The 18407-nt window shown below is 36.8% G+C and overlaps 1 protein-coding gene across 2 annotated transcripts in view; it reads left to right on the forward strand.

Annotated features, from left to right (window-relative positions):
* Positions 1 to 2374: 2374 nt before the first annotated feature.
* The window catches only part of LOC140663758 (uncharacterized), a 46193-nt gene continuing 30160 nt past the window's right edge, over positions 2375 to 18407 (forward strand). For both annotated transcript variants that reach the window (XM_072888203.1, XM_072888204.1), the window contains exon 1: positions 2375 to 3542. In XM_072888203.1, coding sequence (XP_072744304.1) covers positions 3074 to 3542 — 469 coding nt within the window. In that variant the 5' untranslated portion in view covers positions 2375 to 3073. The remainder of the gene's footprint in view (positions 3543 to 18407) is intronic.

Raw genomic sequence — 18407 nt, forward strand, 5'->3', positions numbered from 1 at the left:
AGATAGGTATCCTGTCGCGATTTTTATCTTATTCTTACATAGAAAAATTTCTAATTGTAAGATCTAATTAGAATCTAGTCGCAGTTCTCTCTATAGCTGCAATTTATTTAAAAAAAGTTATAGATTCTTTTGGGAAATCTATAAAGATTTAGATTAAAAAAAAAAGTCTAATATTTTAGAAACAAGATACTAAGTGGGGAAACTCAAGCAAATCTTATTTGCTTTCAAATTTCTTTTTCGCTTTTTTATCTAACATTACAATTAAGCAGAATATTTAAAATATTATAATTTATTTTAAAATATTATTTTAGATAGAAATTTACAATGATCTAATTATCATTGATCGATATTGAATTTTCGTTGAAACTCTGGATTAAAATAAAAGCAAAAAATTAATTAAAACTATTATAAATCCTCTATAGAAATAGAATCGGATTTTTAAATGATAAAAATACAGATATTAAATTATTTTATCTTATAATTAATAACTTTATCTTATAAATAGTAATAGTACTTTGCAGATTTTATATCGAGTCTTTGGCGAAAATTAAATACAAGAAAGTGTGTCGCATAATGATAAACAAAGAAATTAATATAATTTTATTTTTTATTCTTTATAGAGAATTTAATAAAATATTTATAAAAATAGGACTTCTTATTCGATAAAAATATATCGATTTTATAACTCAATATAATATAAACCTAATCTGTAAAAAAAACATAAATTTCTGCATCCGTTTCTATTTTGTTTATTTCTTGATCTAAAACCCATATTTGGAATAAAAGTATGGGATTCGTAATTAATGTTAGTGTAATATACTTCAGAAAAAAAAATTTAAGCATCCCAATCGAAATCTTTATTATATCTAGGAATTTTAGAAAATTTTTATGCGTATTGTAGAGAGAAATGACAGGTCAAATATATATGGAAACGTCACATATTACGAGACTGTACCATGACCTACATCAAAGAAACGCATATGCGCGTACACTATCGTAAACGGACAAAGTAAGATGAAATACGTATAATCGCTGTGAGATCGACAAGATGGAACGCGCTTTTGCGGAAATATTCGCGAGATGCCGGTCTCCCGGATCAAACGAGAGAGATTCGGAAGATAGAGAACACAATGTGCATGTGTGAGAGAACGGGATCAAAAATAATAAGAGCGTGATCGCGGCGAAGTGTAGCATATATCCGCGGTAGTAGACGTTGACGGGATTTCCCAGAGAAAAAAAAGGAATGTACGACGATATACTCCCACGCCTCCACTCGACGGCGGACGAACCCAGCCGAAGCGAGTAACCATCACCCACTCGACTACCCACCGCCCGGCCAGCCAGCAGCGAGCAGCGAGCTAACCACCCACCTGCGTTAGCCGCGGCCGCGGCCGCCGCCACCGTTGCTCCGCCGTGTTTAAAGCTCCGCTAGTAAAACAATAAATTGCGCTCGAGAGAGTGCGGTAGAGTGAGAGGTCCGAGAAAGAGAGCTCGAGAGAGGATGTGAGAAGAGAAAGAGAAAGAGAGAGAGAAGGAGAGAAGGAGAGCCGAGAGAGTCGCGGCATACTATAGTACGGAGGAAAGCGGTTCCTGTCAGCAATTGCCCCCCTCTTGTAAGAAAAAATGGCAGCTGCCGTGGCTGGATGGCGCGTACGAGACCATAATACCGCGCGCCACCCTACCTCGCTCTATACGTGTGGACGTACGAGCGCGCGAGCGCGGCAGGCGGAGCGCGGTTCGCCACGGAATTGGAGGGGCGAATGAAGGGGAGAGAGAACGGAGGAGAAGGGACAAGGACGCGAGAAAGAGAATGAGAGAGGGTAGTAGGCAGACGGCGTGGAAAAAAGCGATGAGGAGGAACAACCTGGATGAGCAGCTACGACGAGTACGATGACGACGATGATGATGACGAAGATGATGACGAAGACGACGACTAGAACGACGGCCGTGACGACCACCACCAACACACGAAGAAAGAGAAAGAGAGAGAGAGAGAGAGAGAGAGAGAGAGACTCCTCCTGTGGACGACGTTCGAGCATGTTTGTATGTATCGTCGGCCACCGCGGTTGGCAGTTTCAGTCTGACATGGGCGCGACAGAAAGAGAGAAGCGAGCAGAAGCGAGATAAAGAAAGACACAGTAATAACGTTTAGGGGAACCTCGAGGTAGGTTCCGCAAACGGGAGAGACCCTGCAGGCGGAGTTGGGTGCTGATCCCAGAGGCGGAGCGTGTTGCGGAGAAACCGCCCATCGACACCCGCTGGGTATCCTCTCATCTCGCTCCCGCTCTTGCGTTTCTACCGTCCCTTTGACTCCGATGTCTGCGACCAAGCTGCGATGATCGCGTGGCGGGTGGGGGCCGAAACGAAGAGGCGACCGGCGGTGGCGCGGGTCAGTCTCTCGGGCAACCCGGTCGGTCTGTCGTTCCCTGCTCTGTCCGCGCCACGTTTCGCCTCGCGCGGTTCCGAGTGATAAACGACACATCAAGCGCCGCTTCGCTTTTCGCGCGCGCGATATAGAGAGAAGCGACTGTGTTTCTCGCGACGACGTATAACGCATCTCGAGTCCTAGCACTATTGACAGAGTGCCTCTTCGACGATCATTCGCCGGTATCGAATCATCTCGGGGATCACGTTTGGTATCGCTAAATGTCACAGCTAACAACTTAGCGTCGTTGTTCACAGTGTTGTGCTTCGAAATCTATCTGTCACCGTCAGGCCCGACCTGTCAAGTTTCGACCGCGTTCAAATCCGTGCTCGAATCTTCTCGCGTCGCGTGCCGTCAATTTCCTCACGCACGCGTACACACGCGTATGCCGACGAAGAATCGGAGTTACTACTCTCGTCTGCGGAGTAGATAATGCTGATGCCGTTTTATCGGCGTTCGCTTATCGAAGAAAGAAGCTCGCATTGTTTACCGGATAGCGATTATTATCAGCGTCGCGATCATCGACATTGTTGTCACGGCGCACGACGCCCGTAGCGACGTCGCGACGTCAAACGAATCGGCCTCGAGACTCGTTTCGATTAGTTCATCCATAGACCCCACGTGGCCCAGGAAGCAGCGCGCGAGGTGATGTTGCTGGAGTCGCGAGGCCTCGCCGGTAGGAAGAGAAACGGACTGACACTGACCTCGTTCGGCGACGGTGGCGGCGGTGGCGGTGGCGGAGGCGGCGGCGGAGGCGCCGGTGGAGCCGGCAGCGAAGAGGACGACGAGGAATCCCGACATCACCTCTACCTGGCCAGAAAGATGCAGGGCGAGGGCACCGCCGCCCCCGCGGTACCCACCGGGCTGTCCGGATGCGCCGGCGACGATGGCGACGAGAGCTCGAGTCCGTCGCCGAACAGCAGCCTCCTGAACAATCTCAACAATAATTGCAACTCGAACCGACAATGCGCCACCGACTTTAGTATCGCCGCGATTATGGCGCGAGACTCGCGTCAGCAGCAAATGCAACAGCAACAGCAACAACAGCAGCAGCAGTCGCATCATCATAGGCATTCGCAGCAGCAGGCCGTCGGCGGCGGCAAACTACATCAACATGGTAAGTCTCTTTGAGATCGATAAGAGTCTCTAATCAAGCTCGATAGAGAGTTTTTTGAAGGTGTCATTGAAAGTAATTTGTTAATGACAGGATACAGAAAATGAACACGCAATGAGATCGTTCGAAGAATACGATAATTGAAAACGATAATTGGTAAAAAATGTTCATTAAAAGAAAATTATAATATTAAATTTACACAATATATGGTAATAGTTTTATTTAAAACGAGAGAATTGTTATTCTTTTAGAGCTAAATACTGAAAGTAATCGCTTTACATGGATCTTGAATAATTTCTTTAAAAATCTCGTTTTTTTAAAAAGATAACTATCAGTTGTCTCGATTCTATTATTATATCTTCATAATACAATTAATATTTTAAAGAGTCTGCTCTGTTTTCCCAACGAATACTGTCTTTGTAGATGGAGTTTATGTCAAATTAATTTTGCAAATCTTTAAATTATTGCAAACCGTGATGGTTAATATGAATTATTGCTATATGCTAGATTTACTTTTTGAAATTTTTATGCAATCCTTTTATAATTGATCATATGATTTGTAACATCGGTGCACAAATTTTACGAACTTTTTAATTATGTATATCTTAGGAATAAAAATTAATTGACTTTGGAGTAATCCACACGGCATTGTTATTATTGTTGTGTGAACCATTAAATATTAATATGTTTAAATAAGCAATGGTTTATGTATAGGCTATTGCCTACGAATATCAATTTCTTCTATTAATTTTCATATTATTTTCGTAGTATTATTTGATTGCATAATAAAAAACTAATATAATGAAAAGTAGAATTTAATATTAATATTAAGAAACAATAAAATTAAATATCTGCATTTCGCTACTTTGTTTTCTCATACTTTTACGTGACTTTAAATTAAGTAACGTTTTTATTAATAATATTCATTAATATAAAATATCTTTGAAGATTCTTTACGTAATGGCGGAAGAACAAATTGCTCTACCAGTATTCAAAGTGTTAAATATGATCATGTGTGCAGATTACATTTCAGTGATATTAACTTTAAACTCGATCGCATTTATTTCTTCGAAGAGATTTCGTATAAATTAATGTCGCACTCTTGGCTCACGAGAACTCGTTACATACTCGACATAATTGACATTTCACGTCGGTGTATCAACGCACGATTATTCTCGCCTATGTTGCAAGTATATCGCAACTTTAACTTTATTACTAGAAATGTTTCAAAGAGAAGTGCAGCCATCAATAATGGGAATTAAATTTCCTTGCACAAGTAACTTTGTCAGAATTAGTCAAAACCTAATTTTACATATCTTACATATTTGTCTTACATATTTGTAAAGAATTGTTTCATGTATTTTATATATTATTCATTTATTTAACTCAATCTCATTTATATATATATATATATATATATATATATATATATATATTTATTTATTTATTATTAACTCAATGTCATATATAATTAACAATTGATAATATTATATATTTATATTTATTTTACATATTTAAAATTGAATTGTGAATTCTCTCTCCTTTTTCTCATTTGTGCTTCTGTCTCTTTTTTCTCTTACCTTCTTCTTCAGAACACCATTTATTAAAGCGATTTATTCACTTCATTCGATACATTAATGTTTCGCTTGAGTCCTTGTGAGAAATTTGCCTCGAGCTCGTCGTTCATTAATGGCCAGCGGCTTCATTACACTGTTATGTTTATTGTTATCGCGCCTCTCGCGAACGCATCGTCGCTTCGGTATGATATTGCACGACTCATAACTCTCTTCACGCGGCGCACCTCTCTTACCGTGGCACATTAACTCGAAGAAAAATCGCTCACCCCTTTCGGTACGGCCATCCATAACGTTTAATGCGGCCATTCTCGACGAAAATGGAGCGACTCTATCGTGCGACTTTTGCGTCGTACCTCCGGCCTACCTGTTCGCCGCCACGGCTCATTATTTTTATAGTCCCGTTAAAAACTTGCCGATTAATTTTCCACCATTAACATTTTTTATCGCGCGTACTATTCGTACATCGATACTTTTGGAACGATCCGACACAATCACACGTGGATTAACGAAGATGACGTCGTTCCGTAGAACAATTGCAAAATGTATATGTCAAGTAAAAAAGTAATATTATTTGTCGAACTTGTGAGTACGCGATTAGCGTGAATTTATCTATATAAATTGCGGATAATAGTAAAACTTTCAATATAATTATGGAATGAAAAGAATCAACTTTGAAGTAAAAGAAATCTTTTTCTTTAGTTTTTAAACTTTCCTTAAAATTTAAATAAAGAAAGCATGTACATTTCACAATTGCTGTATGCAGTACTTTTATATGGATTATAAAATATTAGCGCAGGTGAATTTTTTAGAGACTTATAGCTGTAGTTTTTAGATTTGCCGGTAAAGATCTTGGAAAACGAACGAGACATGTCTCACTCTCTCTCTTTCCTTCGATGGCGAGAAATAAAATACTGTGACAATCTCCTCGACGAAGCATGAATTGCGCGGAAAGTTTCCCGCTTGACATTTTCTCGCATTTAAATATTAATTCAGGAAGCCGCCGGTGATGCACGTCGAAACTTGGACTATAATTATCTCCTAGCCAGCAATTGTCAACGTTAACTATATAAAATCTTTATGTCGCTCGATGTTATCGCAAAAATTTTAACACGAATTATATTGCACCGATAACATCTCTCTCAAATGTTACTATGCGATAATTATCGGTGATAAAACAATTATATAGTTATTAATTCAATGTTTCTTTCTTTGATACTAATTATATATTTTTTTATTTTTATATTTATTACAAATAATATTGAGGTATAAAATTATAAAAAAAATTATTACAGTCGATATATTTTTAATTATAATCGCAATATCACTATATCACATACATAAAACAAAGAGAAAATTAATGATGGTTTGCAATGTTAACGAAGATAAATCAAGATGTGGCAGAAATTATTACTTCAAAAATTGTTTCGTTATTTTATCTCTACTTAAAACATCTGCCAACATGTAAGATCAGATATTTCCTTATTAAAAAAAGGCATTCGCGATTATAAGTGTTGACCGTTAAGGCGCGACAAGGCACTCTTGCCGTCGCGTTTTAATTCGCGCATTTGCGGATGTAAAAATGTCGACGAGGAAAATTACAAGCTGGCGCGGCGCTCTAATGAGGCCCTCTAATATAGAAATTGTTCCCAACTGTCATTATCGAGATAAATGGCCGCAACTTGGCATTGGGGACGAAAGCGAATCGTTTTTGTGGGGAAACGGGATAATGGTCCGTCAGTTTCGTTTCTTTTAACGACCAAAAAAGGCGTCCGAAGCGGGGATTTGCGAGACGAAGTCACTCCATAATCTGTCGCGCACAGTTGGATAGCTATATCTCATAAATGGAAAATAAATCGGTCTAAATGATTACTAAGAAGTTATTCGATACGGTACAGCAATTACTGTACACGATAAGAGAATTATTAACCTTAAAAGCAAAAATTTAATAGGAATTATTATTATTATAAAGTGTATTATCTATAATTTTATTTTGTTACATTTTATATCTTTAAATATTTGTTAGAAGCAATTAACAATGTGATTTTAAACAAATGTATTGTATTGTTGTTTCTCAACACAAGTAAAATTATTAAATTCATGTAATTTTAACAAGAAATTTAAACTTCTTTGAATTATGCAATGCTCTTTGATTTGCAGCTATTATTACAATTTAATTTCTGAAGGCAGAGTCTTATTAATTCAATTCTGTCCTTCTAGAATTTATTATTATGTTATTTTTAGAGTTATGTAATAATATATTTTTATTTATTGATTACAAGAAAAATATTTACAACACAATGGAAAAAATAGGCAAAAAACTTAGCGCGGAGCGTGAAAAATAATATTGAATTTGATTATTCCTTCCAAATTTTAGAGAGAGGAAGAGAAAGAGAAAAGAAAGAGAAAGTGAGAGAGTGAAGAAATAAGGAACTAGATATCCGAATCTAATGTTTTACAATTATCCGATACAAAAATTTATTTGTAATAAATTATCTTAAAAATCAGTATTTAAGTCTAGCGACTGACTTTTAATCGAAATAAGTATGTCATAGGAGCGATATTTTTGAAGCATTTCTTTTGAAATTCGTACGCGGAATATTTGATTATGCGACTGATAATGAGGCTTGTATTGTAGCGAGTTCGGCGTCGATGTATTCACAGTTTGGATAACGACCGTAAATTATTTTGGCATTAATGAATTATTTAACGCGCAACGGCGTGAATGAAACGGTAAACAATGCGGCCATCTAAACCGCTGAAATCCGTTCTCGCGAAATAATCAGCCGGGAATATTTTATGCAAAAGAAGAACTGCGTGGCCGCGGCATTTCGACGCTTTAGAAATTCATTTGCAAAACATATATTAAAATAGTATCCGGAATGTCAAACGCCATTGTAGTTAATTTCAATGTAAATGAATTATGTTAGGCGCACATGAGTAGGAATAAAGACAAGTAAATAGATTGTTATTACGAATAGATCGAGGAATTAAACATAAAATTTTAATGAGATAACATGTTCAACAGATATAAATACATTTTTTTCTTTATAGAACAACATAAAAAAATCGCTGTACGCATTAAGAAGGTTTACTTTGCATTATTTTTGTAACGGATAAAAATATTTATATTCTTTTCAAATAAACAAGCGTCTCGCTTTCTGTAAACTTGCTTTTCAGCACGTGTTATCTTGTCGATATAATCGATTCAGATATGTGGGCGAAGTATACATTTCTATCTCGATAATTTGTATTCGTGCGTGTACGTTAGCTTCATGTTAGCGATAAGTGAAGGATATGATAATCTTACCGGTTCACCATCGAAATAGACTTCATCGAATATCGATTATAGAAAATTTAAGACAAGATTTATACTATCATGTGAGATAAGAGATGCTGCATTATTCAAGAACACGTGTCGTGGCTAATTGGAAATGTTACTCACATGTCAAGCGTGAATTTTGTTTAGAATCACAAATTTTTCGTTTAATCGACCAGCATCGAGATTCGAGTGGGCCTCTTAGATAAAACAACTCTGCGGGTGGAGCAGCGAGATTTAAATTACTCGATGCTCGAGACGCACATAAATTGTCATCACGCTAATGAATTATTTAACGCTCGTCGCGCATCGATGAAATCCAAGTTGAATAAGAATGGTCAAAATTAGCTTTGTTGATATTTAATCTTTCAAGATTGATCTGATTCATTCTACGTTGTGAGTCTGCATAGCAAAGCTGTGAAGAGGAAGATACATATTTATGTTGCATATGTAAAAATATACATCTAGAAAATTTATATGTATATGCAATTGATACATTGACATAATATATTTCAAGTTGCTCAAGAAAATAATTATGGAAATAAATGGATGTTACTTGAAATAGGATATACTTGAATTTATAATATTAGCAGATTCGGGAGATGCATTTGTAATTACTGCAATAATTCATTACAGTTTATTTTTAAATATTCACATATCTATGACAGTTTTTATCTTATATATTGATATTATAATAAAATTTTGTGACTAATCTAATCTGCAAAATTTAATCGTGATTCGTAAATATTGCAATCACTTTTTGATTGATTTTCAATAAATTAACTGGAACATTACTTCTATTAATAATTTTTTTAATAAATTAATAGAAACGAGAGATTGATCCTATTATTCTCGTTCTATATGACATTTGCTATCGGAAATTGACATTTCGACGGTGCTAATGAAATATACACAATCGTGGGCCCAGTGGCGAGAGGTGAGGGCCAAAGAATCCGTTGTTCTTCGCGCGCGTCGGATCGGCCAGGTGAGGTGTCCCATCGGAATTCTGGAAACGGTCGTGGCCACTCTCCGGGCCCAGCCAGACGTCCGAACGAGACTCGATGGTGTTCGGTTTCATCATCGCGTATCTTGGACGCCCGCGGCGAATAATCGCCCACGAAGATCCTACGCGGCGCAAAATTTACGATCGGACTCGCTGCAATTCACCCACGGAAACGGGCCGCCATTTCCAAATAAACTTCGGCAAACGGCGGCATGAATCGGACTCTCCTCCGGCATACACGCGCGCACACATGTATATCGATATTAAGTGTGCAAAATAAATCCGCGAAAACTTGGTCATGTTGTAAAACTTTATCGTGACGAAATTCCTCTCGATTGATTTTCATCGCTCAGATCAAACGGAGAATTAGCTTTCAACGAGCAGAGAGAAAGGAAAGAATTTTATACCTAAATTTTATGCTCTTATTCTCATAATTGAGAGAATAAAAAAAAGTATTAAATGCGTAGGAATGAAACTTTTTGCGAAAAGTAAAGCGTGTAAATTAAAATTTATCAACAAGATAAAATAATTTCTACTATACATATATTATTATTCTTTTTTTTGTAATTTAATTTTGATTTTCTGGCACAAATTTTGTATTTATTTTATTTTAACTCTAAAATAATAATTTACATTAAATATCGAATTTTGGTGTTACAACATTTATATCAATAAAATAGACATGAAGAGTATTATTGGGAGGCAGATTACTGTATCATTTAAGAGCACAGTGCGTGATTGTTAACGTTGAAATTCTCGACACATGAGTTTTGGAAAACAATATAGATTTAGATTGAAGATTATTTCATTGGTGGACGCATTGGACATGCTTATGCGTCACGGCTGTGTCCTTATGTAAATCTGTCGGCGGATGACCCTCGTGGTGCTTGATGCCGTTGTTTGCCGACGTTTGTTTTCTTGCACCTTCGTTCGCTCGCGGGCGAGAAATTTAAATGAGATGTTAAAACGAGGAAAGTACCGTGCGTCGTCGAACGACGGAATCGACGCCCGTTAGCCGAGATTTATTTTTACTATCGGCCGTCGAACATTCGCGTTAAATCCGACGTGTTACGTACCGAAGGAAAACCGGTATTCACTGGGCATAATTCCGGGATTAAACTTGACGCGTTATCGGCCCCGCGCTTAACGTTTAACATTGTTATCTTGCTAGAGTTTGAGTTTTGCCCGAGCCGGATTGACGAGAAGGCGATAGAGACGCGTCGTCAAATTCAGACCTGGGTCAGATTTTTCTCATTGTTATTGAAAGAACGTGTAATATATTCAAAAGCGAATTTATAATTGTTCACGTCCCGGAGTCATTTACATATAATACAAAGGCAATGATAAGTAAAAACCTGTAAAAAACAAGAAGCAGCAAACGTTTATAAATATTTCATGTTTACAAATGGAATTAATCAAACCAGATATTTTCATATAATAAGTGATAAATATAATTTTTTTTTTATATATATTCAAAAATAAAATAAATATTTTGTGTGAAATGTTAAATAATGTAAAGTATAATAAAAAATAGTATAAAGATAACGATACCAGATTTTTCGAGAATTCTTATTTTATGTCGATATCGCAACGTGTAACATGCTATATTTTATTTAGCATGCCGACAATTCCAAGTTTTTTTCTTAAAACTTCTCATTCAGATAACACAAATATAACGAAGACGCCCTGAAGAATTTTAATAAACCTGACGTTCACCGTTGCCGGGTTTCTTCGAATCGATTTCGCGAACGACGCTCGCGAGACCGGAGGGTTTGCATTTGAGTAATCGCAGGCCCTTAAGCCCCTGGTCCTTTAATTTTTTTTCGACGCGCAGGTGCGGGGCCTCGCGAATTCTCGATTGAAACTCGGCGGGTTCGCGGACGATGCGAACAAAGCGGACACTGGGATCGTGTTAATTCCCGAATGGTCCCCGGGTCCCCGGGATACGCGGGAATAAACGGTAGCTCGTTTTCACGAGCCGAAGCACTGAGAAAATAAAAGAGTCACGGGGACACGTATAGGGTTTCATCGGAGTGTCAACCGTAATAAATAGCCAATGACTTAGTTAAGCGGGAAGCTACTCGGCCGAGCGCGAAGTTACGACCGGTAGAGTTGAGAAGGGAACAGGTGGTGGGACGAGTGAAGAATCTTTACAAAGCGAAACATTGACGAAGACAGAAACCAAGATATACACATATGTAAAGTTGATAAAAATAATGAATAAATACATAAACTCTCGTTAACGCACCAATTAATGATTGCAATTTAAAAATATAAGAATGATAAGTTTTAACACAGTATCATATACTTAATTTTGAAAAATATATTGGTTAATGTAACCAAAAAAATCAAAAAAGAATTTATTAATAAGCGATTCACACATTCATTGATAAATTCATTCTAATATTATTATTAATATTACTAATATTAATATTTTTTTTGTCTATTACTTTAAAGAAAAATTATACGCATTAAAATAATACAAAAATATAATATGTATATTTACACATATACAAATCTATCTTTACTCTTTTTATTTGAATTATTAATAAACACCCTTTTTATACGGGTTGAGACAAAATGTTGACTATAACCAAAAGTGCAGACAGCACTTATCTAATTTATGTACCTTATTCGTGTCGTCCCACTTACAACTTGGTGGTTCACCCACCTGGTCCATGCCGGATACTTAAACGATCATTGACACGGACGGGCATCGGACACGATGAGTTTGAAGACGCTCCTCTCGTCTGAAACGGATTGACGATTCCACTCCGAGGTGGTCTCAGCGATTCGCTTCTTCTCGCGAACAAGATATATCGCTGGAATCGAATCAACGCGTTTCGTTGACAAGCGCGAACATGAACGATATAAAGCTCAAGTTTATGCTTCCTTATTACCAAGGAATTGTCAAGGCGTGTTCAATCTTGATACGAAGATTGCACAAATTATATTTCGAACTCAATGTGAAATATGAACGGCGATCTCGGAATTATATTTTTCGAAATGTCATGAAAATGTCATTGAAACGTCGTGAAATGATCTTTAATCGAAAGCTATGCAAGACTGTATTATGACACTTCTTCATCTGATCTTAGAGTTTTATATTGTTTATTCAAGAATTACAAATCAAAATTTCGCATAAAATAATATCACTTGTACTTTATTCAAACTTTGAATAATTACTTGACAATTTATCGATATACACAGATATTATTCAGCTCATTAGATAAGACTTCGTGGTTGATATTACGTTATGTTTGCATGGAAATGTATGATCAACAATATCATTTTCGAAAAGCGAAACGTAAGGTAAGAATGCACTTATTAGAGAGGCGTGCATCGAGATTACATTCACATTCCTCCGTTCTGATAGTTTTGCAAATTGCCAGTAATGATCAGGCGATTGGTAGATTTTCCAGACTACGGAAACAGTTCGTGGAAAGCATCGGCGAGAACCGAACGATGACGATATGCTTCGTTCAGTTGCGATTATACGCTGCATTTTCACTCAGGTAAAACTGATTGGTTTGTACGCTCGAAAATCATAGACTTGTTTCTTTCCGTCTGTCTTGCGAAACTTTACCGATGATTAGGCTATCGATCACGTACTCCAGTTCCTGGATAACCGGAAAATTAGAAAATTGCGATTCATAATTAAGGGTTGTTGTAGAATAATGGAAATTTAACTTGCAAATACATAGGTTTATCGTTTTAATGATATATCGAACTCTTGAAATATTCTATTACTCTATGACAATAGTATACAGAACCATTAACTCGAAAAATAAAAAATTGTCCAGTGCGAAAAACTAAATGTCGAGTCGTAAAATATGTGACCGCCAAAAAATTCATATTTGATTATATTTTGACGTGCGTGAGTGCGTTGTTCAAATGGCGATTAAGATGGACAATTCGCGAAGAGAACCAGTTCAATATCATAATAGCAAAAGGCTCGGAGAAGAGAAAACGAAGGAATCGTCGAAGTCATCGTCACTTCGTTACTTCTGTCAAGAACGCGGTGCAACGTACAAATGACAGTGCTTGAAATATGAGGCGCGAACGACATTTGTTAGCGCCTTCCTGCCATACTGACGCTCGTTCCACGGTAATATCGTGGAGATATGTATGTATAACACGAGAGAGACTCGACCGATTCGCTCGGTTTACCAATTCATGCCAATCGTGTTTCCTTTTACGTTTCCACATGTCAGCGGTTTACTCAAGCGACAGCGCGTTATCTCTTGGTCATTATCAGCTTCTATATTTATGTATGAAGAATCATAATCAATTATTTTAACACTAGAGGATAATAAAAGGTAGACTTGAAAAAAGTCTGACAATGAGTGAAGAAATTCTCAACATGTATGTCATTCTGAAAAATTTATTTCACATTTGCCGAATTTAAAAATCCTTGCAAGCCAGCTTTTACAATTTTGTCTTTAAAAAAAAGATTTTTAACATGTTAATATTATATATTAGCATGAACTATTCCTGATGATGATTAATACAATAACGATTATTAATGATATTAACGATAGTTATGATTAAGTCAATAACTAATCTCTATTTTAATAATAAGCGATGTTAAGAAGCTATTATATTTATTATGTTTTTCTAAATCATAATTTCTTTTAATACATTATGTGCTAATTCATACTAAGTAAGTAGTTTTATAGTAAAACACAAACTTCTTCCTTTTTATTAATTTTGAATTATATCTTTTTATTGATCCTTTCAAATTTGCCAAAGACCATCGTTAATAAAAATGATTTTCATTAGACGTTATCTGTATATACATATATACATATCATACATTTTTTTATTACACATGTATTTATTAAGGATAGGAGCTAAAATTAAAGTAAATAAAATTTATTTATAATTAGTCTAGTTAATTTTATAAAATATTATAAAACATTTTTTTTCTTAAATATTTTTTACAAGAATTATTATTATCTGTAATTTTAAACTTGCGCATTGCTTTTATTCTCTTGATTATTAAAGGCCCCATTCTGTAGAACAAGATGTCTTGCGTACGTTGACGCGAAGTGAGATGTCGAATGGCGTAATCAATTTTTTGCGTATGCCGGACGCGACGCAAAAGAACGTCGTCTTCGGCGAATGAGGAAGGAACGCACCGCGTCACGCTCAGATTAATTTACGTTTCGCGAACAAACAAGGTGCCGGTTTTAATTATCTGTCGACAGATTGATTGATCGATCCCGAAGACGTTCTCCTATCGCGCGCGATCAGATACGACGCGTCAATACTCAATTTACCTGGTTGCACGGCAAACACACGGCTTCCGCGACTGACTTCCCCGCCGTGCGATCGCGCGTTACGCACGCCCAGTATATCGCTAATTTACTTTTCATTAATGACGGATCGATGAGTTGGCGCAATTCTGGCGACGCTTAACAGAGCGTTTTTAATACGCTTTTCGCTATCTTAATTAAGATATTTAGACCTCGAGACAAGGAAGAGAAAGAGAGAGAGAGAGAGAGAGAGATGTTCATGTTATTATAGCGAGGACGAAATCGTTATCGTCGTCGCTAAATTAAAATCGCGCTACTCGAAACGGCCGTAATATTGCACTAATAAAATATTGCGAAACAGATGTTCCTCTGTCAACCGCGAATATTTTCGATTTTCGGTGAACAATCGTAATTCATTCGCGCGCGCTCGTAAACTTGTCATCTCGAACAGACATCGACTTCCGTTGGAACGAATTTACGATGTCACCCTCGTTTCTGCTGTTAAGCTGCATTGTTAATTTTTTGAGAAACAGAGGGAAAGAGACGAAATTTTTTAAAATTTAGAACATTCTTTGTTCGAAAATAGGGATTTGTCTTTTACAATTAAATGCGTTACAATGTTTTTTCTAGTCTTTTAAAAATTAAAAATTAAATTTTCATATACCTTTTCAAATTTTAGAATCATTTACTTTTCATACACATGATCGATACTAAATTAGTTTGCAAAATACTTCTTTATTTTAGATTTTCCAAGCTTAAAGATCTTCGCGAATTAGCTTTCACAATTTCATCTAAGAAAAAGATTGCTTTGATCATGTTAATATTAGCATAAAATACTGATGATTAATACATATTTTGACTATAATTATATTATGTCAACAATTTTTCGACAATTCAGCGTACCCGAGTGTTCCATGTATCAAATTCAAAGTGAAGACATCAATTAGACGGTGATGTCTAGCGATTCCAACGAGTTTGTTCACGTGGATTTGCGATCGTCCGCACAAACGGACTAAGAAGGTTTTGCCTTCATTTCCCTCGTAGATTGTCGTCCGCGCTGGACCCGTTTCAATATGTCCCGCGAGCGCTTTGATCCGCTTCGGTCGCGCGCGCACTCGCAACCGTAACTCACTCACGGCGTGCTTGTAAAGCCACGAGAGGCTTGCCCGACAAGCAGACCCCGGCGGCTCGTCATCCGTTTCGTCAGTCGTTTAACACGATCGTAGATCGTGTCGAATAAAAATACATGACGGACCACACATCGTGCCAGCTCCCGAATCGCTTACTCCTCCCAATTATAAGCCGGTGCTCCTGGTAATTTAAATATCAAAAGATGACTTTCTCTTACATGTTTTTCTCAATGAATTATAACAGGGGTATACTTTGGAAAAGCCTTGAATTCTCAAGGAATTTTTTGTACTTGGAGAAATCAGGGAATTCTTATGTAATTTTACTGGGACTCGGAGAATTTAAAAAAAATTTTCTCTTTGATAACTTTGCTCTTATACTATAAATTATTCTTAATTTATATATTTAATTTATATTTTTAATAAATAGTGAATACAATATATATTTTTTATTTTAATTTTTGATAAAAATTTGTTAAAAAATTAAAATAAAAATTAAAAATTTCTATCTTAACAAAAGCTATTCAGTTTTTTTTCAATATATTTTTTCAATAAATCCAATTGAAACTTAGATGGCTTTGTGTTTTTCCTTTGTGAAAAATTTTTCATTAGAAAACATGTACAATAAAAAATTTATTTTAGAAAATTAAATTATTTTAAAAAATCTTTAAAATATTCTCTTTACCTGAAATTTTGAACAAAAATACTTGGAAGATCAGGAAACTTTCAGATTTTTTTTACAAGATTTAAGTAAACACTTTGTATAAAATACGGAATATTTCAGTCTGATTTTTTTATTTTTATCAAATTGATTATTTTACTTTTAATATTATTTTATGATAGTAAGATTAAGCAACGAAAGATGTGGCGGAAAATGGCCGCTGAATTCGCATAAGGTAAATCGACGACTTATCGAACCGTCGCGATTGTCGCGTGCGTCGCTTATGTTATGTAAGGTCCGCGAAAATCACCGGTCTCGGCTACTTATTTGCGTTGGCGACGTCTCGAAAAACCGGTGGTTCTCGTATTTCGTTCGCGATCGACGTGACGCAGCAGGTGTATCGTATGATGCCGGGCTCTTATCGCGTCAAGACGCGCGACCCTCGCTGGCAACTTAATCACGGATATACCCGAGGACGCCGATTCTCGGTTTCCCTTGTCGTTCCGCTGCCTCTCCGCAATTAAACGAAGAAACACGCTCGATTTCAGGCCACGCGATGTTCCTGGCAGATAATACGTTTTGCGATTACAAGTCGTCATCGGTTATTATCGTTTCTAAATCAAGCTCCCGCACACGCAAAATTAAAATCCCCTAATTGTCGCGATATTCTTTAATCTAAAATATAGATGTTAATAAGAAATGAAAATGATTAAAATTATAGGATAGAAGGTCAACGAGTCAAGAATTTATTTTAATATTAAATTAATTAGATTAATTTTTAAATATTATGTATGGAAGCATCTGGGAAAAATTCAAAGAAATAAATAAAAATACGAATCAAATCTTGAAAAAAAGAGAATGAGCTTTATCTTGGCTTGTACACCGCTTAAAATGCGTGGCTTTAAAAAGGGTTAAACGGTACTTTAAGAATAATCACTGTAATAGAGAATCCCGCGAAAACGTCTTCACGTTACCGCAGGTGTAACTATAATTCCGGCTACGCCCACCGAGTTGTATTAATGAAGCGATATCGATCGGCCCTTTCAGGATTTATATACTCGATCTCGCGCGGCCGTTAAATAACTTCTTCGAGGAGTGTTAAACGCGCGCGCGCGCTCAGCACGTATTTCAGCTGGTGTAAGTGTGTACGCGGACCCCTCTCGCCGGCTAATAATCGACGATAAATCGGCGTATCGGTGCCGACGGTAATTAATTATTGCTTTGTGGTTATCGGCTCTCTTGCGATGGAAACGACGAGTTGCGTGCGGATAATCCCCGCCGATCGCCGAGTATCCTCCTATATGGAAAGGTTCGCGCAGCCGCTTGAGAGCTCGAAGCAACGTAAATACAGAGCCCGGCGACCGCAAGGGACTCTCCGCGGCGTTTTACGGCCAAAGGCCGACCGACGAATGAAGATTACTGTTATTGCAAGTGGTAATTCGTACTTAATATTCCGCGATGCGTTGCGGCCGCCGAGGAGTTTACTATTGCGTAAACATTCGGCCGATCTATCGGATCAAACTCTCCTTAACCTTTGCCAAAGCGCTCCGTTTATCTCGACAAATAAGCATTTTCCCAAAGTAACAATTCATCAAAAAATAAGGACAAAACAAATGTTTATTGAAATAAAATTAATGTCATAATAATAAAATAGGGATTTAATGTCATACATATAATTTATGTAAAAATATAAATATTTTTTCATGTGACAGAAAAGTGTAGGATTTTTTTATTTCGAGGTGTTCTCTGTTATCAAGATGCTTATATTTGAGATTTTTTACCAAAGTTTAAATAAGTTAAATATTTCTCTCTGGAACTAATTAGGAAACTTTTTTTGTAAAATTGACTCCGAGTTCGGCAAGGAGTCTATAATTAAAGATTCTGAGATACACTGTGTGCATCGGGAAGAGTTTAATCTCATATAGC

The sequence above is a fragment of the Anoplolepis gracilipes genome, chromosome 3 (genome assembly GCF_047496725.1).
Source record: "Anoplolepis gracilipes chromosome 3, ASM4749672v1, whole genome shotgun sequence".
Taxonomy (NCBI): Eukaryota; Metazoa; Arthropoda; class Insecta; order Hymenoptera; family Formicidae; genus Anoplolepis; species Anoplolepis gracilipes.